Source organism: Grampus griseus, assembly GCF_964374135.1.
Source record: "Grampus griseus genome assembly, chromosome: 15".
Taxonomy (NCBI): Eukaryota; Metazoa; Chordata; class Mammalia; order Artiodactyla; family Delphinidae; genus Grampus; species Grampus griseus.
The window spans coordinates 63,380,760-63,407,731 of NC_139009.1; the positions used below are offsets into that span (position 1 = coordinate 63,380,760).

The 26,972-nt window shown below is 45.4% G+C and overlaps 1 protein-coding gene across 3 annotated transcripts; it reads left to right on the forward strand.

Annotated features, from left to right (window-relative positions):
• Positions 1-1,699: 1,699 nt before the first annotated feature.
• Positions 1,700-24,378, forward strand: SEMA4F (ssemaphorin 4F; the record flags this gene model as incomplete). Of its 3 annotated transcripts, XM_082672457.1 has the most annotated exons (14): positions 1,700-1,856; positions 3,936-4,087; positions 4,718-4,777; positions 4,982-5,080; positions 9,962-10,055; positions 19,962-20,081; positions 20,189-20,340; positions 20,890-21,068; positions 21,301-21,448; positions 21,576-21,798; positions 21,939-22,048; positions 22,163-22,323; positions 23,472-23,530; positions 23,768-24,378. In XM_082672457.1, the coding sequence occupies 14 exons, from the start codon at positions 1,700-1,702 to the stop codon at positions 24,376-24,378; spliced, it is 2,325 nt and encodes a 774-aa protein (XP_082528583.1). The 3 variants fall into 3 exon arrangements, with proteins under 3 accessions (XP_082528583.1, XP_082528584.1, XP_082528585.1); XM_082672458.1 differs by lacking the exon at positions 4,982-5,080; XM_082672459.1 differs by lacking the exons at positions 4,982-5,080; positions 9,962-10,055; positions 19,962-20,081; positions 20,189-20,340.
• Between the last annotated feature and the right edge of the window lie 2,594 nt (positions 24,379-26,972).

Below are 26,972 nucleotides of genomic sequence, written 5' to 3' on the forward strand. Positions count from 1 at the left end.
CTCTGACAAAATCCAGTAGGGATAGGAGCCTCATGGTCCTCATCAGTTATCTGGTCTGGGTCTTCAACTCTATCTGGTTGAATGAGAATTCTTCTCTGAATTAGCCCACAGGAGAGGAAAAGATAATGCTAGTACCAAACCAGAAATGGGCAAACACTTTCTCCTGTTTCCGTCTTGATTATTGTTTTTTTACTCCTCTCAAGTTATTTGTTTGAGGTGCAGGTTGGGGAAGAGAAGGTCAGCTTACCAATGAGTGGTTCAGGATAGGTTAGAACCAATAGGAAAAGAGTTACTTGCTTATGTTCTAGTCTCATAACCACTTTTCTCCCCTCAACTGCTCCTCATTGTAAAACTAGAAATATTTAACCCAGGTGTCCCAGGTATTGTAATCTAATGTCCAACAGACTTCCTATGTTTCAATATAAAGGATAGCTTCTCAACAGGTCTTCTTTCATACATAGTCCAAATTTATATTCTTGTCTCTAATCTCCAGATTAGACACTTATGTTGGAAATATCTTTAAAAAATATATTTGGTCATGCCATCCCTTGACTTAAAAACTGTGTTTCCTTTTGGTTACAAGGTCTATTATAACTGACACCACCTCCAACAATATGCTTACTAACTCCGCACCATCCATTGCTCCTAGCTACAATAAATTTCTCTATGTCTCTCTATAAGTTGTTTTATCCATCTGAAGTAGCATTCATTGGAAAATGTGCCAAGGACTGTTCCATACATGGGGGAGTATGACTTGATTCCTTGAAGACCCCACTAAAGTCTAATCATACTTATAAACTTTTGCACAGTGAAGGAAACCATAAACAAAATGAAGAGACAACCTACGGAATGGGAGAAAATGTTTGCTAACAATGCAAGCAACAAGGGCTTAATTTCCCAAATATACAAACAGTTCAATATCAAGAAAACAAACACCCAATAAAAAATGGGCAGAAGACCTAAACAGACATTTCTCCAAAGAAGACATACAGATGGCCAACAGGCACGTGACAAGATGCTCAACACCACTAATTATTAGAGAAATGCAAATAACTACAATGAGGTATCACCTCACACCAGTCAGAATGGCCATCATCAAAAAATCTACAAACAATAAATGCTGGAGAGAGTTTGGAGAAAAGGGAACCCTCTTGCACTGTTGGTTAGAATGTAAGTTGGTGCAGCCACTATAGAGAATAGTATGGAGGTTCCTTAAAAAACTAAAAATACACCTGCCATATGATCCTGCAATCACACTCTTGGGTATATATGCAGAAAAACCCTCTAATTTGAAAAGATAATGCACCCCAATGTTCATAGCACTGTTTACAATAGCCAAGACATGCAAATTGGAGTTTTTGGAGCGACCTTTGCAAACCTGTCACTCAGGGTCCTGGAGTGACACGTCCAGCCCATTTTCGAGGTAGAACGCCCCACCTACCCCTGGGTCTAGCTCCCTCTCTCTCTGGCCTGGGCTTTTTCTCTCCTTAGTCCGACCTCCACGCAACCCCTACGGCTGAGGAGAAAATCAGCCCCATCATTGGTCCCTTCTTGAAGGGGTGGAGCCAGGTTGTGCTCTAACCCGCCGCCGCAGGCCCAGCCGCACCGAGGAGAGCAGAGTGGGACCGAAGCTGGTGGCGCCGAGGCTCCGAGGAGGCTGCGGGGCGCGCCACACCCTGGCGGCCAGGCGGTGGCAAAAATGCCGGCCTCTGTTGCGCGGCCCCGCCCGCGCCCGGGGCCGTCCCCGGCCTCGCCCTTACCCCTGCTGCTGCTGCTGCTGCTGCTGGAGGTGCTAAGCGGCCCGGTGTGTGGCCGCGTCCTCCCTTCGGTGCCCAGGATCTCGCTTCCCATCTCCGGTAAGGCGCGTGCGCCCTCGCCCTTATTCCTTCGCGCCGCGCCCAGACCCCGCTTGCAGGTACCCGGACCCACTTGCCCTTCCCACCCGGGAAGCCGCACCCGGGCCCCCACAGCTCAGCCCACTGCGTCCCGCGACGCCCAAGCCCCGCCGGGTTGCGGGCGGGACCCCCACTTGGTGCTGCTCCAGCGAGCCGGGCGACTCGGCTACTACGACCAGCCCGGGAGGCTCCCGCGGCCCCTTATTAAGGCAACCGCCCCTCACCGTGCAGACGCAGACCCTGAGGCCCAGGGAGGGGAATGGGGGTTGCCGGAAACCCTCTATTTCGAAGTTTCCTCTCCCTTATTCCGCTCTTCCCTCACATGCACCTGTGTCCGTCACGCCAGCGTGACGCCCATCGTGCCCTCAAACCCATCGGTCTTTCATACTACTCCAAACACCCATCCTTCTGATTACCAGCTCAGCATTTCCATCTGCCCACTTCTCAAATTCATTTGATTATCATCAGTTCTAACCTCCTCCGAGCCTTTTGCCCCGTTCACAACCCTAATTTCCCTAACTCACTTACCAGTCCTCTCATCTTTGACACCAACTCCCATTTTCCGATCCACCATAACCCTCCTAACTTCCTCAACGTTCCCTACTCCCTCTACCCATTCCCTATATTGAGTAGCTGGGAAACGATTCAATGAGTTGATTTAAAATTCTTTTAAAATGATTTTCAAAGTCTTCAGAAGGAAAAAAGGAGGAGGGAGATGTCCTTTCAAAAGATGTGAAAGAAGCCAGGGGATGCCACAAGGTTAAAAGTGGTCATTGGAGTGATTCACACTTTAACGGCTCTTTGTTGAGGCGGGCATGAGTGTAGCTATGAAACTTGTGTTTTTCTCAGTGGGCAGTGAGTGTTAGCACCTTGGGCAGACAGAACCAGTGAAGCCAAGAGTACATCCTGTTGGGAAAAACTCACAACTGGGTAATAGTAATTTCGAGTTTTCTACATTACTTCTGTCATTTCAGACCAGTGACATATAGGGATGCTGTGAATCCAGAAGACAAAGTTGTGGTCAGAGCCTGGGTTTCAATTTGTGTTGGAGCAATAGCCACAACATGGAGTTGAGGTCGCCAGTCTGGGTTCATATCCAGGAATCCAGAGAGGTCTATATGACAAGGCGAGGCAGAGGCGGGGATATGAAGGGTGGTTGGGTGATCCGGGGCTTATACTAAGCATGGGATAGTAGTCAGGATACAGCACAAACATGAGTATGGGTGTGGGAGGATTGGGTGAGTGGGGTCCATACATCAGCACATCTAAGAATGCATGGCCATTCTACTAGTCTTGAAGGTAGCTGAGCAGATGAAGCAGGTAGAGCAGAGCTGTATGTGTCAGATGCTTCCACATATGTTATCTCATTTAATTTTCAACAACCCTGGATGGTGGTGTTTACAGATGAGGAAAATGATGCTCAGAGAGGGCAAGTAACTAATTCAAGATCATACATCAGGTAAGTGAAAGAACCACATTTAAACTTGGGCTGATCCATTTCCAAAGCACATACTCTTCTTGCCCCCTCTACTCTCTTACCTCTTTGGGTAGAATTAGGGTGAGATCAAGGGTGGTGGGAGAGAGAGGAGATGATCTCCTAATGTGATGGTGAAAAGAGTGAGACATTTCCCTTCTAAGTAAAAAGGAGTTACTATTAAGTAGTGATTTAAGAAAAAAGGAAATTTACAGAGAAAAGTACTTGTACCTTTTACAGGTATTTTCAAATTATGTATCATGTTGCTATGAATAGAAATAAATATTAAATAGACTTAATATTTATGCTATTTTAATGAAGTGTTCTATTTTTATAGAAAAAGCATACTTTATTGTGTGCTAAATACTCTGGCCTCATCAGTTATCTTTCCCTGGGGAAATTAAATGGATGGCCTGTCCAGGCTTTGTTTTTGCCCTTAAGGCTGCTAAATAAATGGTACTTGGAAGAAAACAAAAATTGGCCCCTTTGGCTTTGCCCTTGTGGACCCAACCCTTATGAAATGATGGCTGATATCACTCTTCACTTTCACCCTCTCTTCCTGCCAGAGGCTGACTCCTATCTCACCCGGTTCACCATCCCTCAGACATACAATTACTCCGTTCTCCTTGTGGATCCTGCTTCCCATATGCTTTATGTCGGCGCCCGGGACACCATCTTCGCTTTATCCCTGCCCTTTTCAGGGGAGAGACCTCGCAGGGTGAGAGATGAGAGTGGGGAGGACCTCAGATTCTAGAGCATGTGATTAGATCCTTCGTTTTATGGCATATGAAGGGGGGTGTTGTGGTAGGACGGGGAATGTTGGTGAAAAGGAATAAGGGTAGGTCGTCAACCTTATTGTCTCAGCTGAGGGTGATGGGGGTGGGTCATGGTGACTGGGGAGGCTATGAGGGAGGGTCATGATTATGGGGAGGAGGCCACAGTGACCAGGGTTCAGGTGGCAGTGGAATCATTAAAATCACATTACTCTAGGGCAATAACTTTCAGACTTTTTTGACCACCCCTTAGTAAGAAATATATGGTACATTTTGACATAGTACACCAACTATGTACTGAAAGAAAACTTTCTTGAAACAATATCTACTCTCCTATATGTGATACATTCTGATATATTCTATTTCATTAAAAATAATGTTGGTTGAGATTTCACAATTGATTTCATTACTCATTAATGGGTAGCGACCTCCAGTATGAAAAACAGTGCTCTGTGGTCGGGGGGTTGTCTCTGAAGTTTCCAAATTGATGGAGGTTGTAGAACTGTGTCACCTAGCCTGACTTGGGAGGAATTTGGGTGAGAATCTGAGAGAAATGGTCACTCTTCCTTTCTTAGATTGACTGGATGGTGCCTGAGGCCCACAGACAGAACTGTAGGAAGAAAGGCAAGAAGGAGGTAGGTATAAATCCAGGCCCTGGCCTGAATGTCAGTTGAGGCCTTGGCCCAGCCCTGACTCTGTGTCAGTCCCCTGCAATGCTCCCATCCCAATGGGCCCAGGCAGGGACTCTAACAACATACCCAGACCTGCATATAACTGTCTTAACACTACTTTTCCTTGTACCTGCTGCTTCTGATTCTCTAACCATCTCTGACCCTTAGGAAGAATGTCACAATTTTGTCCAGATTCTCGCCATTGCCAATGCCTCTCACCTCCTCATTTGTGGCACCTTCGCTTTTGATCCGAAGTGCGGGGTTATTGTGAGTGACAGGGGTGGAAGGATGGGAGGGGTCTTCTGTGAGTGACTGTGACAGGGGTCATGCTTAAGGCAACCCTTGTGCATGATAAGCATTGGGGGTGAGGGATGTCCTCATAGGGTAGAGGCTTTGTCCACTGAGGGAGGGTATGAAAGGGAGGGGGAGGGAGGTTGTCGGTAGAAGGTAAGGAATACAAAGTGAAAAGAGGGACGTAGTGGGATGGTGAAGGAAGTGAGGATGCCAGCTGGCCTGTGGGGAGGAACTTCAGAGGCCAGTAGCTCATGTTTTCCTTGTCCTGTGTATGCTTTGTCCAGGGAGCCTGGGTCCATTTCTTAATCAGCACTGTCCATACCTGTTTCTTCCTCCCATGGCATGTGATTGTCTTTTACCACCTTCTCCACTTCCGCTGTCAACCTCATTCTGTGTGGGCTGTGACCCTTTGCTCTCACAGCTTCTGAGGTCACTGCGCATTAATGTAGTACCTGTTGGCCCCATACTCTGGATCTTGCCTTCAAGGTGGGCACTCTGTCAACCATGTTTTCTTCTTGGTCCTGTTCATTGCTGCTAAAGCCCTGGACATCTCCAACCTCACACCCAGGCAGGCTTGGGACATGGATACTCCTGATCACATCTAGGTTGGTCATGACCTCAAAAGTCCCTGGGATTGGTGACATCTTAGGAAGCGTGTTAATGTTTTGACTCCTCTCCTTTTCTCATCAGTTATCCAGTAGTCAATTACTGTTCCTCTCGCTGCACACATTTGTGACCAGGCCCTGGGAAGAGTCCCATGTCCTTCATATCACTGGACACTTTTTATCCCTTTCTGCTAGGGGTAGGAGGGAGTGCAACAACTCCCTTTCCTGACCCTGATCCTTAATGGTAGATCTTGACTTGATCCTTCTGCAGCCTGCAGTAGTCCTTGCCACATGGATCTAGTCAGTGTGTAGCTCCAAACCTCTTTGTTAAACATCATCCTTATATTTCTGACTTAAGAATGCTATAATTGTATATGCTTGATTGCCTTAGTCCGTCCCTCTGGGCTCTCCTTGGAGTTAGTTGCGTTTATGTTGAGTTATTTTCATAATGCTGGTGATGGACTCCCTTTTGAGGTGTGAATAGCTCCCTCATCCTGGGGAGGTTTCCCAGTTCAGGGTGGTGTTGAAAATCTCTATATTCCTTCAGGTAACGCTGAGGGCCTAGTTTCCCTACAGTTCTCACAAAGCTCACAGAAGTAGCAGTGGAACTGCCGTTGACATATTTGTCCTTTCCTAGTATACATAGGATCAGGGAGCCCATGGGTGTGAATACCAGAGCCATGGTTTACAGACGATGTGATTACTCCAAGTTAGTTCCCCAGGGCCTTCTATTCTTCTTTGGCTCTCTGAGGTGGGACCCTAATGGTTGTTAGATAAGTATCTAGACAGAAAATGTTCTGGACATACCTGTCAGGAATGGTGTGACTTGGACCCCTATCCATTTTTGAGGAATATCAGCAAATAAGAACGAAGCCAGGGGCCTGTGTACTGCACTCCTATGACTTTTAGCTCTTTTTCTGAACCCTTCTATCCCACAGGCTCATGAAATGAAGGACCATCCTTTGATCAAGTCTTGTTTGTAGGAGAATATAAGGTACAGCTAACAACTGTGTTAACTCTTTAAGCATCCTGAAACTGCTCTCTAGACTTCCTGAATGTTCTTTTCTGCCTTTGTCTTATCCTGCCACCTGGCAATCCCCATCTGCTTGAGCAAGTCCTTGCCTTATCCTTAGTGCTGAACTTCTCATGTCCCAGATGGATGACTTTGAGACTGTGTGTAACAATCTGAGAACTTGGACTAGCTGATCCAGATATAACAACTTGCTCAGAGTTGATTGCTCAGAGAAATGAAGGTTCTCACAAAAGGAAGTTTAAGCATAGGACCTACCAGTTCCAACAATGTGGAGTGTTGCCCTTCAGTGACAGCTCATCAGACATTGGGGGAAAATATTTTAATTTGTTTTTCTGAGGGAGCTCCGGCAGTTAACAGAAAAAATGTTAGACTTATAGCAACAGCAACAACAACAATGAGAAGACTTCCCATTCAATTGAGTGTCTACTCTGTTGCAGGCTTGTTGCTTGATACTTTCACAATGGAGTTTAATTCTTATCACCATATCATGATATTTATTTATTATGATAGTGATGACACATCATGAGAGTATTTATTTCCAATTTACATGAATGAAACAGAAGTTCTGAAAAGTTAGGTAAAAGTCTGAGATATATAGCTGGCCGAGGCACAGCCAAGATTCAAACCCAGGTTCGTCTGGCTGTGCTCTGCTCCCTTGTCCCTCTAGTCCAGCCTGCACCCTAGAAGAAGACCTTAGCTGGCTCCAGTTTCTTGTGACATTTGATTTGTTTCATGTTAACAAGGATCACCTCCCCCTACCCCTCACCCCCAATCTCTCAGGAAAGGTCCTTTATATGCCTTGCACTCTTCTTGGCCAAAGTCAAAGGATGGGTTCTAACCCCACAGCTCAGTGAGAGCTTGCCTACATAGCTCTGGCTTTCAACTTGAGGGACTTGCCTTCACTACAACTCATGCTGATAGGACTGTGCTGACACAATGATATAATGAAGAATCTCAACATTCAGATAATGTGGTGGTGTGGTCGTATCCTTTCAGACCCTAATTAAATGTCACTTTGACCGTACAGTAATCATAACCTATGTAGTTAATCGGCTCCCTTGCTCAGAGGCTATAAACCTAGATAACGTGATGATGCCATTTGGGGAAACTGGAAGAGGACGAGTTTCAACATGTTCAGTTTTTTTTTACCGGTATGCGGGCATCTCACTTTTGTGGCCTCTCCTGTTGCAGAGTACAGGCTCCGGATGCGCAGGCTCAGCAGCCATGGCTCACGGGCTCAGCCGCTCCGCGGCATGTGGGATCTTCCCGGACCGGGGCACGAACCCGCGTCCCCTGCATTGGCAGGCGGACTCCCAACCACTGCGCCACCAGGGAAGCCCCATGTTCAGTTTTAATAGATCATCTCTGTGAGGAAAGGAAGTCCAGCAGTCAAGTGCAAACATGGACTAGAGTTTGGAAGACATCAGGCTTTAGAGAGTTTGGGGAATGATTTGCATAGAAAGTCTGGGCAGAAATGTGAAAATTAATGAGATCTTTAAAGTATATGTGAAAAAGACTAAGGATACATGGTTAGAGGCTGGAAAGGAGAAGAGAAACAACCAAAGGAGATAGAGAAGCAACAGATAGGAGGAGGGGCTCCAGGAGGGTAGAATTTCAAGAGTCAAGAAGTAGATTATTTCAAGGAGGAGAGTGAATCAAAAGTATCCAATGGTGCGAAAAGATCAAAGAGAATGAGAACTGAGAAAAGGCTCATCCTTTATAAGTCCTTGGTGAAATGTGATGGAATAGTTTCAGGCATAATTTGTTTTCTAGGAATAACAGGTGATCCATGTTTGGTTAGAAGAAGTAGTAGTTTGGGATAAAGAGGCAATGGTGAGCCATTTTTGTCCTGTGGCTCAAACATTTATTAAGTCAGTGACTAATAGTCTAGGAATATTAATCTGGGGTGGGTATAGAGAGTAAATTGGGGGCAAGGCGAAGCAGTGTGGAGAAAAGGAGGCGATAAGACAGGCCACAGCAGCAGGTAATAACCCCATGTTCAGAGTGCCCAAATATCTTGGTAATCTCTCACTGAACTGTCATCTTTCTCCTCTGGCTACAATGTGCCCACCACCACACAGGGCAGATGATTATGTTTCTGTGGGGTCCTCCATTCTGGAAGATTCTTGACCCAGTATTCCCTTTGAGGGGACATCAGATCACATCTCATTTTAACAGGTCTTCTTCAAGGCTCTCTCAGTAAAATGAAACCCTGTTTGCCAACTACAGGAAATAAGTGAGCAGTCAGAATGGGCCAGTGGTACACTTATGCTCAGGGGACGTAGATCTATGTTGGTTCTCCAATTACCATCACAGCAATAAGGCTCCAGCAACACCATATGTCCATCCTAGTTTGTGAACTAGAGATATCATGCCTGGTACTTCGTGTCATAACTGATTCCTAACTGGCCATAGTTAACTTCCCTGTCAGTCCAGGTTGAAATCATCTGTGATTTTCATTTTTAGATGTTATCTTGAAGCCTCTCTTAGTGCTGGATGCTCAGCTAAGGTCATGTCTGGCTGGCTTTGTGGAACTCTTACACCTCTTGCCCACCCCCGCACCCCAGGTTAGTCCCTCTGGAGTCCCTGGATGAGGAAGACACTTACCAAATTCTCAGATTCTGACCTCAGCTTCAGTTCTTCACTGACTTTGTAGATTCCCTTCCCTCCTTCTGTGTATCCTTGACTCTGGTTCAGTCTTTTATTCGTGGAGTGGGATTAGGTGAGGGATGGCCCTTCTCTCTAGACCCCTGGGCTTCGGATGGTCCTATATCAGCCTGTACTTTTCTTTACCCTTCCTAAGTGCTCCAGCCCTCAGGAGGCCTGCTTTCTTCCCTGGTCCTCCTTATCCTGTAGCACGTTCTCCAACCAGTTGCAAAGCTGGCGGTTCAGCAGCATTTCAGAGGAAAGGTCTGCCTTTCAGCCTCTTGGTGTCTTCTAGTGCCATCCTAGGTGTTCCTTCATCAGAGCATGTGGGTGTTGGGAACTAGGGGAATTGAGGGAAGAGGAATAAACTGATGAAAAGAGGGATGGCAGAGGTAGGAAATGCAGGAATGAGTGGTGGAATCAGGAATAGCAGACTGGGAATATGGGGATGGTAGTGGGGGAATGGGAGATGAATGGGAATTGGGTTTTTTCTTCATCTGACCATCTTTGTAATTCTCACCATGGACTTCCCCATGACCTCTAAACCAATTGCCCCCTTCTGGTCTGTAGGATGTGTCCAGTTTCCAGCAGGTTGAAAGACCTGAGAGTGGCCGGGGGAAATGTCCTTTTGAGCCAGCTCAGCGGTCAGCAGCTGTAATGGCTGGTGAGTGGGGAGAGATGAGCACCTGTGACTTCTTGCTGTAATTGCCTCCTTCCCCGCCCTGCTGTTGGAATTTCTGTGTCCTTTCTTTACTTTCATCAGAATGTCTATTATTCCCACATCTCTTTCTGGCCTTTCCTATTCTTCCCAGAGTGCTTGTGTTCTCCTGCTTTTACCCACAGAGTATCATTTCTCTTGCTTTTCTCTAGAGAATATGTCACTGTTCACAGTAGACTGTGAACATTTCCTCTGTTAACCTCATCTCTGTTAGTCATTTTTTCCTGTTTTTAAGAGGAATCTACTACAATGCATATTATAATAAATTTGAAAAAAGTATAAAGAAGAACATAAGAAATCTTTTAGAACAGCATAGTCCAAAAGAACTTTGTGTGATGATGGAATTGTTCTGTATCTTCAATGTCTAATATGGTAGCCACTGGTTACATGTGGCTGTTGAGCCCTTGAAATGTGACTGGTGTGACTGAAGGGGAGAATATTAAATTTCATGTAATTTTAATTTAAATATAAATAGCCATTCATACCTAGTGACTACCATATTAGCACAGTTTTAGAGTATTCCTACTCTGAAAACCACTGCTAGTATTTTAGGATATTTCCTTTTAGCCTTTTTAATGTGTGTGTCCACATGCATATATACTCATGCACATATATTTGGCTGGCCACTCCTTTGTTGCTCAGAAAAATCAGTAATGACTATTAAAGAAATTCCTTCTGTTACTTCCTTCAAACAAACTATATATACATATAGAGTTGCTCCAGTGTTCAATGGTTCTATCACAGACTATGCCTAAATCTTTCCTGGAGAATGATTGACTAATTCTTTGGTAGCCACAAAGTGAACTGTTTGTGTGCCACATAGCCTGTATTTTAGGTTAGACTACTCCACATGCACTCTCCAAATTCAGTGAGAACCCAACGATTTTTCTCATGAGAGTATAAAACAAGCAGGTGAACAGACATTTTATGAGTGTGTGTTTTATGAAACTTCTAAATGTCATGCTACAGGGATATAATTTTGAATATTTGTCATGTGACTTTATATCATAGGCATTTCTATATAATTAAAAAATTCTTTGTGAAGAAAAATTTTAATGACATTATGCTACTCAACCTGTGAGCATACCATAATTTAATTAAAGAATTCCAAATTATTTATGTAAATTTATTTTCAGGTTTATTTAGTTCACTTCAGAGTTTTTACTATGGTCTCTAATACTGTAATGAACATTTTTTTTTTTTTTTTTTTTTTTTTTGTGGTACACGGGCCTCTCACTGCTGTGGCCTCTCCCATTGCGGAGCACAGGCTCCAGACGCGCAGGCCCAGTGGCCATGGCTCATGGGCCCAGGTGCTCCGCGGCATGTGGGATCTTCCCGGACTGGGGCACGAACCCGTGTCCCCTGCATCGGCAGGCGGACTCTCAACCACTGCGCCACCAGGGAAGCCCTGTAATGAACATTTTTGCACATAAATTTTTATCCTCATTTTAGGTTGTCTTCTTAGACTCCTGGAAATGGATGACTATATTAAAGGATGTGAATATTTTACAGCTCATTATCTGTTGCTAATTGAGTTTTTAGAAAGGGTATACCAATTTACACCCTAAATCAGCAGTAGATGAGTGTTTTTTCACATAAATTTCACCACACTGTTTTGTTGTCATTAAACATTTTTGTGTGTGTGTGTGTGTGCTGATTCAAGGCTAAAAATAGCACCTTTAAAAAATATTTATTTATTTGGCTGTGTCAGGTCTTACTTGTGACATGCAAGCTCTTCGTTGTGGCTGCAGGCTTCACTCTACTTGTGAGGCACAGGCTCTAGAGTGCATGGACTCAGTAGTTGCAGCGCGCGGGCTTAGTTGCCCCGTGGCATGTGGGATCTTAGTTCCCCGACCAGGGATCGAACCCGCTTCCCCTACATTGGAAGGCAGATTCTTAACCACTGGATCACCAGGGAAGTCCCAGCACCTTGTTTTAATTTGTATTTTTTTGAATATTAGTGAAGTTGAACATTTTTCATGTTTTAGTACTTATTTTTATTTCTGCTTTGGTCAATCCTCTGCTTATGTTCTTGGGCCAATTATCAGGTAGGATATTAGTATTCCAATCTACACCTTTTCCTTTGTGATTATATTTTTAAAGCTAAATCCTTCTTCAGTTAGAGAGCAGATAAAATTTTCCTTCTTAAAATTTTTTTTCCGAAACATTTTAACTCTCATTTATTTGAAACTTATTTTGAGAAACGGCATGAGAAGGGAATCAAAATTGATTTTTCCCAACTAACTATTCAGTTGACTTAGCATCATTTATCACACTGTTTTTTTCTTCCTTCATTAAAGTTGCTACGAACCTTATTATAAAATATTGGACAATATAAATTTTAATTTAAATATTGCACAATATTTTATGAAAAACAAAAATTGGGATATAAGATCTAAACTTAAACTTTGTTGTTGTTGTTATGGACCATTTTTAAAGTCTTTATTGAATTTGTTACAGTATTAATTTCAGTTTTATGCTTTGGCCTTTTGGCCACGAGGCATGTGGGATCCTAGCTCCCCGACCAGGGATCGAACCGCACCCCCTGCATTGGAAGACAAAGCCTCAACCACTGGACGCTAAACTCTTTTCTTATGCATGACTTTATTTGTAGGAAAAGTCTTAAAAGCTGCACAAATTAAATCACTCTTGGGCTTCCCTGGTGGCACAGTGGTCAAGAATCTGCCTGCCAATGCAGGGGACGTGGGTTTGAGCCCTGGTCCGGGAAGATCCCAGATGCTGCGGAGCAACTAAGCCTGTGCACCACAACTACTGAGCCCTAGAGCCCACAAGCCACAACTGCTGAAGCCTGTGCACTTAGAGCCTGTGCTCCTCAACAAGAGAAGCCACCACAATGAGAAGCCCGCACACCACAACGAAGAGTAGCCCTCGCTTGCCGCAACTAGAGGAATCTCGCACACAGGAACGAAGACCCAATGCAGCCAAAAATAAATATAAATAAAATAAATAAATTTATATATTAAAAAGTCACTCTTATTCAGTTAATGATTTACCTTTTCTGAAACGTAATGAAATAACAAAAGTTTTTGAAAATGAACATAAAGTATATATCTAGTAAATACGATATTTGAGTTGTCATTTTTATCATTCATCTACAGTTGAAGTCAGTGAGACCTTGTTTATACGCATACATATTTGAATAAAAGTTTAGTCAATAGTTTATTTTTCTTAGCTTTATATCAAGCATCTTTGGCAAAACGCTGAACCAGTCATTAAGATCATTCAGAAAGATTTCACAGGTTTAGCAGTTATGAATGTCTCTTGATTCTACATAATTGTTTATCAACAAAATGACTTCTCAATTGCAACAATCTGAAATAATTAAAATACTTTGTTTCAAGCAGTATCTTTAAGTACATTTAACCATCTGTGTGTAATTTCTCTGTGTTCTCTCAGCAAGTGGAACACAGCATGTAGTTTAAGAATACAAATTTCATAGATAAGATAATTGTATAACAAAGAACATTTTCGAACAGGTTAAGTCTTTTTTTCCCCCAGGTAATGAAATTTAGTGTTGCCTTTCAGCTGATAATTGATGGAGGTGTCAGAAATCACTTTCTAACAGTTTAGAATGGCTAGCTCAAGACATAGAACCCCCATGGCCTTTTCTGTCTCAGATCCAAGTCATAGTCAATATCAATATTATAAGTTTTCCTCTGAAGTTCTTTATAGGGCTATAATTTAAATTTTTTCTTGGTCTGACATAATGCCAATATTTAGTTGGAATTTTTTTTTTTTTGCGGTACGCGGGCCTTTCACTGTTGTGGCCTCTCCCGTTGTGGAGCACAGGCTCCGGATGCGCAGGTTCAGCGGCCATGGCTCACGGGCCTAGCTGCTCCGCGGCATGTGGGATCTTCCCGGACCGGGGCACGAACCCGTGTCGCCTGCATTGGCAGGCGGACTCTCAACCACTGCGCCACCAGGGACGCCCTAGTTGGAACTTTTAATGTTGATCCATTGTGTCCTACTGGCCCTTGTTTTGAAAATAGCAGTATAGAAGATAGTGGCAATGTTATTTAAGAATTAGAACCAAAATTCCCAGTTAGGAGCTATACAAATGTCCTTAAGGATAATAGACATATTTTGAAAGAAAAGAACTTTTAGTAATGAAAATATTAGAATATAATGGCAGGAGTATTTCTTATTTTAAATTATAAAAATTGCAATGTGCATTGTGGAAAATTGAGAAAATATAGAAATGTATAAAGAAGAAAGTGAAAAGTTTATTGTAATTCAGTCATCATCAGGTAACCACTATTATTATTTCGGAGTATTTTCTCATACTGTGTGTGTGTGTGTGTGTGTGTGTGTGCGCGCGCGCGCATGTGTGCGTATTTATAATAAATTGGAATTGTCATGCATGTTTCACTTATTGTATACTGAACATTTTCTCATCATAGAATTTGTTTAATTATTCAAAACTTGATTTTTAGTGATTGTATACTTTTTCATCGTGTGAATGTAGCACACTTATTTAATTATTCCCATATAATTATACATTCAGATTTTAAAATAAATTATTGCTTTTATAAATAATGCTGCATAAGGAATCCTTTTACATAAATTTTAATGTAAATCCTTTACATGAATCTAATTAATTGCATGAGTCAATCCAAAAAGTAGGATTGCTGGGCCAAAGGATATAAAAGATTTTTATAGTACTTGATGGGTTTGGCCAAATTTCTCTCCAGTGAGTCCTACCAGCAGTGATGAGAGGGCCTGTTTCATTACAGCCAGTTAGCCCCCAAAATATAGTTAATAAACGTAAAACAGTGACTTTCTCCAGAGTCCAATTTGATGTTTTTGATTTACATTTCTATTAGTGAGGTCGAACAGCTTTTCATGTGTTTATTGGCACTTGTATTTCTTTAGGAAAATGTCTCAGATATCTTGTCTTCAAATTTGACATTTATCTGTACTCCACTGAGATAAAATTAACAAAAGTGATCTCAGTGTCTCTATTTGCGCTATTCCAATTCGGAAAAATGCAAATATTTTGACAGTAACGTTCACATTAGCCTAAGAACATCCGCAATTCCTTCTCAGTCTTCTTTGCAGCATCTTTGTTTTCTGCTCATCCTTTAAATGTTCCTTAGACTTCCACCTAAGATCCTCTTCTCTTGCATTCTTTGTAATTGTGATCTCAGCCAGCTCCATGGATTCTGCTTGCACTGCATTCTGATGTCTCCCAAATCTGACGCCTTCCAGATCTGCCAAAACTAGCCCCATGGATTCTGTTTCTACCAGATTCTGATGCCTCCCATACATTATCTGGAGCTACAGACCACATATCCAGCTGCCTTCCAGACATACATCTCCACTTAGATGTCCCACAGGAATCTCAAAGTCAGCATGTCCCAAACTGAGCTTATCATCTTCACTCACCTCCCCCAAACCTTCTCCTCGACCCGTGTCCCCTTCTCTGAGTGCATAGTGCCATTACCCACCAAGGTACCCAAGCTAGAGGCAGTGATTTGTCATCTCTGGTCCTCCGTATCACATTCAATAGTAAATAGGGCTCTTATAAAGAAGAGCAGAAGAAGGGAGCTTTTGCTTTCTCTTTGGGAACCCGTCTTGTGTTTTTCTTGTCTCCTTTTGGTCTCATTGCATCTTGTGATTACTGCATCTGCTAAGGAGCCCTGTATGTGCACTGGGTGCTGCCAGCATTTTGCGGTCAAGCTTATCTCTTAAATCCGTGAGTGTGTACCCCAAGGCTGCATTCACACATCGAAACAAGACAGTTATAAATCCTATGTGCCAGGAGAGGAAAAGGTAGAGTAAACACTGCATCTCCAGTGATCTGTAATTATGTCCTGATAATAGGCTGTTTAAAAAAAAAAGAAAAAAAAGGTATCTAGCTGGCATAAACCTTAGATAAGGAAATAGAGAATATTAGGTCAGGAGCTGTCTATCCTGCAAAGCTCTGACCATGAGAAGAAAAGAGAGTGGAAGAAGGCAGGCTAGGGCATGTTAAAAACCCTCTTTTTAAAGGTAATGAGTGATAATTCCTATTATAAACCTTCTTTAAAAGTGAGCATTTTGATACCAGAGTGAAAATTTGAACCCCTTCAGGGTGTAGTGAAATATTCACTGCCATGGCTTATATCCTAGTCTGTCAGTGTTGGGTTGCTAACATATCTGGGAGGTCTATGTTCGCAGGCTTTACATCTGAGCAAGTAGAGATCTATTTCTGCACATAATTGTCATTTTTCTTTGGCTGTGATTCTTCATCTTTGTGGCTTTCAATCTTGTTTTTCCTCGTATTTCCAAAATGACAGTATTTTAATTTTTGGGGTTATAAAAGTAAAAGGTGCTAACTACAAAAAATATTCAGTGAATACAGAAAAGTAGAGAGGAGAAAATAAAAATCACTTGTAATTTCATTAGTCAGAAACAAACATCAGTAACACTGTCCAGTTGTAGCTCCTTCAATCTTTCCTGTGCCTACAGACATATATACATATTTTTTAAAAATAGGGTTGAATTATACCATGTGTTTTTTTCTAACCACCTTGTTCACTAAACTCAACACCGTGGGCATCGCTCTCTTTGGCATATCATCTTTTGCCAATAGCAGATGTATGTTTTCATGTTTGCTAGCTTGATCTAGTCAGTAATAACTTGCCAAACAACTGCACATACAGGGATATTTTATTATATGAACAGTACAACAGAATATTTGAAATTGACTGTTCTGGAAAATTCAGGGCATGTGGTGATCTTGTGTCCTCCTGTGTCCTCCTGCCCTCGTAATTGTGATGGCTGTCATTCCTTTTCCTCTGTGTGTGTGTGAAGATTGTGTTGTAAGCCCCTTAGTACTCATGGAACACCTGAAGCCCTGCTACTCCCTCCCAAAGTGTCTGATCCCTCCTGCTATCCCTTTGTGACCCTCGGCTCTCTCCGCTGAGTGAGTGTGCTCTTCAGCAATCCTAGGCTCCAGAGTTGCTGACTGCCCCCATTTAACCCCTTAGAAAGTTTTGGGACTTCACCTCCGTCCACCACTGGGTCCTTGCATTGTTGTCTGTGGTCCTTTACCGTTTCCAGAATATTTATGAGTGTTCTCCCTCAAACACATCAAGTCATGCTTCCAAAATATTCATAACTGTCTCTTCCACCACATCTCCCCCATTCTCAGGGTATCCATGACACAGCTTCTGTCAATAGTTTCAGTTTTAGAGTGTTTTGTGTATAATGCTTTTAGGAAAATTTTTATTCCAATTCTGGCTTCTGTGTCATGTTTTTCCCCCTGGAACTACTGAGGATTGGCTTATTTGCTGCTCCATTAGCTGCCAGAAACTTTGCCCCAAATCTGATTTTCTCCCTCATGAAATACTCTGGAAGGGAATGGGATGCCATTTTATAGTTGTGGCCCCCCTACCTTATGGCAACAAATCAAGCATATGGCCCCCTGAGGTTCCTAACACATATTGAATGCCAGCCGGGTAATTGCCTAAGATCATACTACTACTAAGTATTCAAAGTTCAAACCCAAGCTTTCCTGACTCCAAAGTGCTTGGATTCTTTTCACAAACTCGAGTGATAGTATAGTCTTCCCTCCCACCCAGTAAGGAAGGGGGTTTCTAATTCTTTACTATTGCCCTCAGAGGGCTCCTGACCCTTTTCTTGCTTTGCATTAAGTGTTTTTAAGTGTTGGTGGTTATCATTTCAATGCCTGAGGCATGCAGCTTCACAGGAGCATCTATGAGCCCAGGACGTAGTGCTTCCCTCAAGGTGGCCCTGCCCTCTGCTGCCTCCCTCAGTGCACATGACCCCGCGGCTCTTGCTGGGGTTTCTGGGCACCAGCCTCCAGCACTCCAGCCTTGCTTGCTTCTCCAGCCTCTCTGACTCTTCTGAGTCAGTGCTCTTCTGAGTTGCCTTCAAATGATGGTGCCCCAGGGCTCCCTCTCGCTTTCCTTTTCTCCCTGGCTTTCACATTCCTGTGGTAACTTAAGCATGACTCCTAGGTTGCCTGATTCTGGCCCTATGGTCCACACCCTTCTGTTCGATTGCCTTCCAGCGACTCCAACCAGATGTCCCAAAGGTGCGTCAACCTTAGTGGGTCCAACAACTGAACTCACCTCCTCTCCAGCCACCTTCTTTATGAGCCTTATGTCATTTCTTTGCTTGGTTCATAATATCATAATCTACTATTATCCGTCTTATAAGTGGAAACCTTAGAGACATTATTTTACTCCATTCTTTCACGTCTCATATTCAACTGATGTTCAAATCTTGTTAATGGGCTCTACCTCAGAAATATCTCCCAATTCCAGCCCCTTTCTTTCCTCTACCAGTGCCTTAGTCCTTCTTTGTTCTTGCCAGGACTGTGTGAAGGCATAACTAGCATTTTCTTCCTAAAAAACAAAACTAATTACGTCATGTCTCCTCAAGAAAATCTCTGCAGTTTTGCCCTCACCTTTAGGATAAAGTCCACATTTTCCTGGCACGGAAGAGCAGATTCATCACAATTGGGCGCCTATCTCTGCACCTCTAGCTCATCTCTGCTCACTTGCCCAGCAGCCCCTGTGCCCCGCTGGAGCTCCAGCCATGGGGAGTGTCCCACATCCCTGAACATGGCTCCCCTCTTCCCCACTTGCCTGTCTTCCCCCCGAAGTCCTTCTACCTGGCAAATTGCTCATTCTTCAGAGCCAGCTCAGATGTGACCTCTGAGTTGCTGCTCCCCCAGTTAGATGTGGCTGGGTCCTCCTCTGTGCTCCTACACACATCTGTGAGTCCACGCCTCTTCGTATCTGATTACGTTTGTCTTCTGGACTCAAATGGGAATTCTTGGGGGGGACAGTGATGTGCTTAGCACTCAGTGCAGTGCCTCTTACGTAGTAGGTGGTGAAGGAATGCTTCTCTGTTCTTCTCTGTTCTCTCCAGAGTCCCTGTGATACTCAAGACTCCACCGGGGGTGTGTGACCTTCTTGTTCCCTGAGTCATTGTCTCCACTCATGTCTGAGCCCTTGGCAGTGTTGCTCAGAGTGGCTATAGTTCTTTCACATTCAGCCCACAGAACTGCACCTCCCCTTCCTTCCCAGAATGCCTCTGATTTCTCTCTTTTCCAATCCCCACCATTCCTAGAGCACCTCTGCACCTCCACTGAACCAGGAGGGAGGATCTGATTCCTCGTTGTTTCCTCCGGCTGGCTGTGAAATATCCAGAAATCCCCTAGGTTGGTGTTTCTCAAAGTGAGGTCTTGAATCACCCACATCAGAGTAACTCTGACTGCTTGTTTGAAACGTAGTTCTTGGGCCAACCCCCAACCCTACTGAGTGAGAATTGCTGGGCCCGAGGCCCAGGAATCTGCATTTTGATCAATTCCCTAAATGATGCTAGTATACCCTAAAGTTGTGCCTTGTTCCAGGGCAGTATACACCCCCTAATACTCAGAAAGAACAGTAGTTCCCTCAGACATTTACCGTAGTGGGAGAACTTAAGTAAGATGGGAACATGCTGCAAAGTAAACCTCTTCCTGGAAAGTTACCACGTAATTATAGGGTAGAAAAGTCCTTAAAAATGACAACAGCAAGAAACAGACCAACAAAAAAAATCTTGCTTTCCACAGGGATAGCTTCTATTCTTCCTTCATATACATGAACATTCCAGCAGTTTTTCCTTAACACCGGTTCCCGTTACTGCCCCGGAGCACTTTATTTCTGTTTATTTTAAGTGAGGTAATGCATGTCGTGCTTAGCATTGCCTGGCACTTAATGTGTGCTCAGCCCCTGAGGGTTCTTGCCCCTGCTTTGCTCCCTGCTCTGCCTGTGACCCTTTCTGAAAGCTTCCTCAGTGAGTCTGACAGTCCACTTCCTCCCTGTCACCCTGCAGGGGGCATCCTCTACGCTGCCACTGTGAAAAACTACCTGGGGACGGAGCCGATTATCTCCCGGGCTGTGGGTCGTGCTGAGGACTGGATTCGGACAGAGATCTTGCCATCCTGGCTTAACGGTGGGGAGAGGGCAGAGGGGGGGTGGTGCTGCTCTGGGGACAGAGTAGGTGGAGGCTGGGTGGCCCCAGGCTATATCTGTGGGATCTGAGGCCACGGGTCTCCCCAGCCCCAGCCTTTGTTGCAGCAGTGGCCTTGAGCCCAGCCGAGTGGGGGGATGAAGCCGGAGACGATGAAATCTACTTCTTCTTTACGGAGATTTCCCGAGCTTTTGATTCATACGAACACGTTAAGGTCCCCAGGGTGGCCCGTGTGTGTGCGGTAAGACCCTGATCCCAGCTGTCTGTCTTGTTTTCTGCTCTGCCTGTCCTCCTGTCTTTTCCTCTGGTCTCTGTCTTTGTATTTCTCCTCTGTCTTCTTTTTTGATGGGCCGTGACTACTTTTCTGGGAGCTTGAGGAATGTGGCGAAAGGGCTCTGGCCTCTTTTACCTACTTCTTATCCCGTGTGACACGGTAGTGTAGAGGTTAAAGGCAGGAACTGTTGACAGACCTGGGTTCAAGTCCCTGCTACACTGCTTACTGCCTGTGTGACTCTGGCAGTGTCGATTTGAGGACTAAACGAGGTAACTTACGTAAAGCATGTAGTGCAGAACTTTATAAGTGCACAATAAACACAATAAACATCATTGTGGTGATCCTGCCCACCCCATACCTCATTGTCCTTCTCAGTTACTCTGTATCTCTGTCCTTGCATTTCTATGCATCTGTCTCCCTATCTGTCTGTGTCTGGGGGAAACTTGTATTGGTCTCCACAGTCCTCCTCTAATGTTGGTCTTCTAAAGAGAGCTTCCTATGTACTTGTCACCCCAGGGGGACCTTGGGGGCCGGAAGACCCTCCAGCAGAGGTGGACGACCTTTCTGAAGGCTGACCTTCTGTGTCCAGGGCCTGAGCATGGCCGGGCCTCCAGTGTCCTGCAGGACATGGTCATTCTTCGACCTGAGCATGGAGCGGGGACGCCCATCTTTTATGGCATCTTTTCCTCCCAGTGGTGAGGGGGTCCTGATGTGGAGAGTTACAGGGTGGGAGATACCTGGGGTTGCTGCAGGTCAGTGCGGTCTCCTCCAGTGGGGGTGGACCCTCCGTGGAGCCCTGCTCCTTCTGCCATGAAGCAGGCTGCACAGCTCCCTGTGCGTTTCTCATGGGTCATCTCATTTGACAGGGGATGAGTTGCTTCCCCTAGTTCCCTCTAAATATCCAGCTCCAACCTGTGACTCTTCCAGGGAAGGGGCTGCCATCTCTGCTGTCTGTTCCTTCCGACCACAAGACATTCGGACAGTGCTGAATGGTCCCTTCAGAGAGCTTAAACATGACTGCAACAGGGGACTGCCTGTCATGGACAATGATGTACCCCAGCCCAGACCTGGAGAGGTGAGGGGGCTGGGGCAGTTCTTTACCTCACGCCTGAATTGCCCCATTAGGACAAGAGCCCAACTAAGCATCACAGACACTTCCTGGCCCCTGGGAAGCTTTGTCACTCATCCTGTGTTTCCTTTAGTGCATCACCAACAACATGAAGCTCCAACAGTTTGGCTCGTCACTCTTCCTTCCTGACCGTGTGCTCACCTTCATCCGGGACCACCCACTCATGGACAAGCCAGTGTTTCCAGCTGATGGCCATCCCCTGCTGGTCACTACAGATACAACCTACCTCAGAGTCGTGGCCCACAGGGTGCCCAGCCTCTCAGGGAAAGAGTATGATGTGCTCTATCTGGGGACAGGTATGTTTAATAGCCAAGCAAGTTGCCCATCCAGTGCACACAGGTTGTCGCCATAGAGAGGGTCCCATGCATACAGGTGTCAGAGTCCCAGGCACAGGCACAGTTATGTTATTATGTCTTGCCCCTTGCTTGCTTCCTAGAGGATGGACACCTCCACCGAGCAGTGCAAATTGGAGCCCAGCTCAGTGTTCTTGAGGATCTGGCCTTATTCCCAGAGCCACAGCCAGTTGAGAATATGAAATTGTATCAAGTGAGTTGTAGATTTTGGCGAGTCTGGTGGGGAGATATCTGAGTCCAGAGCCAATCTGTGACATTGAAGTCTGGGAGATCCAGCGTGTTTCTCTTCCTCACTCCCTTTCTGTAGAGCTGGCTCCTGGTTGGCTCCCGTACTGAGGTGACACAAGTGAACACAACCAACTGTGGCCGTCTACAGAGCTGCTCAGAGTGCATTCTGGCCCGAGACCCTGTCTGTGCCTGGAGCGTTCGGCTAGCTGCGTGTGTGGCCCACACTGGAGAGCATGAAGGGTGAGGGTGGTGGCACTGGTTCCTTGCCTGATGTCCCCAGGCTCTGGCCTATCCATATGTCTGTGTCTGTTTCTCATGGGTTAATGCTGCCCTCTCTCTCTCTCTCTCTCTCTCTCTCTCTCTCTCTTTCTCTTTCTCTGTGTTTCTTAGTGTTACTTGTGTGTCCATCTGTCAGTCCATACTAACCATCTCTCTGTCCTCATCAATGTCCCTGCCTCCCTGCTGGACCTGCCCTGACCGTGTGGTTGATTTCCATGTTGCCATACGCTTCTCAGTTTTCATTTTCTTTTTTTTTTGGCCGCACCACACGGCATGTGGGATCTTAGTTCCCCGACCAGGGATCGAACCCGCACCCCCTGCATTGGAAGCGTGGAGTCTTAACCACTGGGCTGCCAGGGAAGTCCCTCAGTTTTCATTTTACAAGTGCTCTTAGAAGTGTTTTCACAGTTGACAACTCCCCTCCTTCCTTCCTTGAAAAACTCTATCCTGTTGCCTTCTATGACTCTGCATTCTCCTGGTTTTTCTCCCTACCTCACTCTCCAGTCTGTCTCCCTTACTGGTTCCTTTTCCATCCAGCTTCTGAATGTTGATATTCCTCAGGGTTCAGTCCTTCTCTTTACACTTTCATGCACTCTCTAGGTGATTTCATTCTCATTGTATTCAGTACCAACTGAGTGCTGGTGACAACCACAGATGTATCTTTAGCTGAGGTGTTTTGTGAAACAGAAAGTCATCTCACTGACCCTCACAGAATTTTGATTAGCTTTGATAGAAAAGAAGTTTTCTCTTTCTCTTAACAGAGAAAATTTTTAACAGAGATTTCCAGAGAAATTTTGTGGTTGTGGACCACCAGCTATACTTCTTGGAAGGTTCCTGTGTTTCTTTCAAAGTACCCCACCAAACATCTTTCTGACAGACCTAGTGCAAATTTAATTCTCTGTAGTCTGCTAGAAATATTTGTAGAATTTGGCATGTCATGAGTATAAGAGGTATTGGGGAAAAATTTAGTGATGAAGAGAATGTTGACTGATAATTCTAGAGGTGACTTATGAGATGATGGGCGGTGCAATTGGTGAGTGAATGTTCGGTACGGAGGAGGGTAGAGGGGGTGTTGACACTGGATTTATCAAGTATTCTCTTCTTTATAGGCTGGTTCAAGACATAGAGTCAGCGGATGTCTCTTCTTTGTGTCCTCAGGAGCCTGGAGGTCTGTATGGTTTAGGGAACGTGGGTAGAGTGGATGTAAAGGGCCTAGAAAGTCATGTTTTTGGACCTAGTTTAAAACGTGTATCCTGGAAGTTATGGCAGCCTTACCCTCTTTGGGAATCCCCTTTTCAGCTTGATGCACTATGGCCCCTTCTCATTTCTCGTGTCACCCCACATTTCTCTCTAACACCTCCAACCTACAGCCTCACCACCTTTTGTGCTTTTGCTGTCTCTGCAGAACACCCAGTGGTGTTTGAAGTTCCTGTGGCTACAGCTGCACATGTGGTCTTACCATGTTCCCCGAGCTCAGCCTGGGCATCCTGTGTGTGGCACCAGCCCAGCGGAGTGACTGCACTCACCCCCCGGCGGGATGGGCTAGAAGTGGTGATATCCCCAGGGGCCATGGGTGCTTATGCCTGTGAATGTCAGGAAGGCGGGGCAGCTCGTGTGGTAGCTGCTTACAGCTTGGTCTGGGGCAGCCAGCGGGGTGCTCCAAGCCGGGCTCACCTAGTGGGGGCTGGACTGGCAGGCTTCTTCCTGGGAGTTTTTGCAGCATCCCTGACTCTCCTTCTGATTGGTCGGCGTCAGCAGCGACAACGACAGAGGGAACTTCTGGCTAGAGACAAGGTGGGCTTGGACCTGGGAGTCCTACCATCTGGGACCACAAGCTACAGCCAGGACCCTCCCTCTCCCTCTCCTGAAGATGAGCGGCTGCCCCTGGCCCTGGCCAAGAGGGGCAGTGGCTTTGGTGGCTTCCCTCCACCCTTTCTGCTTGATCCTTGCCCGAGCCCACCCCACATTCGGTTAACTGGGGCTCCTCTAGCCACGTGTGATGAAACATCCATCTAGGGCTGGGCAAATAACCACGAGTGCATGAGTGACCACTGGATGGAATGACCATTGGGACGCTGGGGCTCGATGGTCATGGAAGATCGTCGTGGCCTCTGAGTTTTCTTTGGCTTTTGAATGATCACTTCAAATGCCCTGTCTGCCTTTTCTGGGCCTGGATGGGCTCAGGGCCAGGGCTTTGCCTGATTCCCATAAGAGATCAGAATTGCTCTTGCAGTGAATCAGGACTTTTCCTGCCCCTGCCCCCTCAACCCCTATGACCCCTTCAGCCCATTATCTTGGGCCCATTAGTTTGGGGCTAGGCCCCAGGACATCGCTGTGACTTTGCTTTCCGTTTGGGCCCTGGCCAGAAGGAGGAGCCGTGGAAGTTCTAGGGGGTTAATGTGCGCTGACTCCTTTTGCTGGTTCTCCCAGTTTATCTGATTCTCTGTGGAGAGTGCATGATTCCCAAACTGCAACGTGCAATCTCTGCCCTGAGATCTACCCCATCCCAGTTTTCCTTCTTCCATGAAAGAGCATGTGTAAATACACGGATGTTCGTAGGTGACCTGGACACATGTGCATGGATGACTAGGCCGATGCTCTGGTGTATTCATGGGAGGTTGAGAGGGTCAGGCTGGAATGAGGGCAATACCTACAGGACTTTAGACCCTGTAGCCAGTGAGGGAATGGCTCTCCTTTCTAAAAGGAGAAAACCACTTCCCTGTCTCCATCACCCCTCACAGCCCTTCTGTTGAGTAGAGAAAAACTCCCAAAGTGACCTTCTGGGTGGGAAAGGCAATGGTACCTCTGACCACATCTTTCTCTTTGTTTTTGCCTCCTGGCTGCCACCACTGCCATGCACAGCTGCTCTTTCTCTGGCTAGAGCCCTTTCCTTGGCTTCTATTAAAACTTCACAACATTCTAAATATCAGGGGATGAAAAAAGTGGAACAATCGTGGGAAATACAAGCCGCACAAAGATAGGTTTATATCAGTGACTTTATGACTTTACTCAGGTTGATACCCTTGCTCTAAAGCAGGAGTTCACCTGGGGTCCATGGCCTCCCTGAAATCGCATGCAAGATGCTGTCTGTATATGTGTGTCTGTATTTTTCTGGTGGTGGTAGGGCTGGGTTTGTGACTCTCATTAGATTCTCAAGCCTTAACAAAGTTAAAGGACCACTGCCCCGAGGTCACCACATGTTGGCCAAGCTGAGGTGGTGACAGGCAGGGGTAGCTCTTCCTGCCCTTTGGCCAGCCCCTGGACTGGCAGCCACTGGATACCTTCTTGTTGCTCCATTTCCTGGAAGGTGGGCTCTGTGCATATTTGAAGACACTGTCAGCTCTCACCAAATGTAAAGACCTCTTCCTGCTTCACAACTCTCAGACACTCTAGGCTTCTCCTGCTCAGTTCCTGTCTTGGCCTGTGAACGTGCCTCATTCATCCCTGCTGAGGGACTCCCTTGAGCTCCAGTGAATGGTCCAGCCTTTCCCAGTTGAAGTTTTCAGCTCTACTTGCCTTGGCAGCAGCCTGTGAACTACTCAAGAGTCCCCTTGGGTTTTGAATTATCAATGGTTTTGCCATTAATAAGTGTATGTTCCTCAGCAAGTAATCTAACCTTGGAACTATGGTTTACACATCTGTAAAGTGGAGATAATAGTACCTACCTCAGGGTTGCTGCAAGGATTAAATGAGAGAACATGTAAACAATAAAACGCTCTCTATACCAGTAGAGGTTGTTATTGTAAAAATTGGCCTATTCTACCATGATCATATAGCTTAACCATCTGATAAGCATGACACATGCAGTCACTTTAAGCCTCATTTGGTGGGAGGAGAGTCATTGCCTCACACAGACATCCTGTCCTGGGGCATCTCTGGTGAGCTCTTAGCTGCTAGTGTCTAGGTTTTGGGAGGCAGGGGCTGTCATTTTCATAATCTTCAGATGTCTTGGCGACCTTATTGGTCTTTCTATATGGGAATGGAGGGGGGCTCTGTATTCTTTGGTTTATCCTCACTCACTCTGCTCTCTTGAGGTTATGGGTTAGTTTCATTTCGAGGAATGAAGGGAAATGGGAGATTTCAGTAGGATCTGGGATCTCTGTGAAAAGGAGAGAAGAGTTTCCCAAGGAGGGGGAACCAGATCACAGTGGATTGGGGGCATTTGGTCCTTGGGTAGTGGCTCTGGTTGGAGGAAGATGGGATGAGGAATGTAGGAAAACTGAGGAAGGATGGAAATAGACATGAAGGGAGGAGAGCCACGTCTTAGGCTGTGGAAAGTTCAAGCCCCAAGAGTGAGTGATAGCATGGAAATGTGAAACCAGATCCCAAAGAGATAAGTGTGAATAACTGATTGCATTATCTTTGGACTGTGGGGGTGTGGGATGGGAGAGGATCCAATGATAAGGGAGGTGAAGAAGGATGCAGGGTTCCTGCAGGTAGAATTGTGAGGATTCTGGCAACCAGAGACCTGACTGGTTTTTGCACATAAAAACAGCCAGGGAGAGGGTTGGAGATGGGGCTTGTGTTTGTGTTTACCTCCAAACTCTAAAGATTGCCCACTTTCTGGCCTTCACTCTGAAATTCCCCTCTGTTTTTGGTTCTGGTCCCTG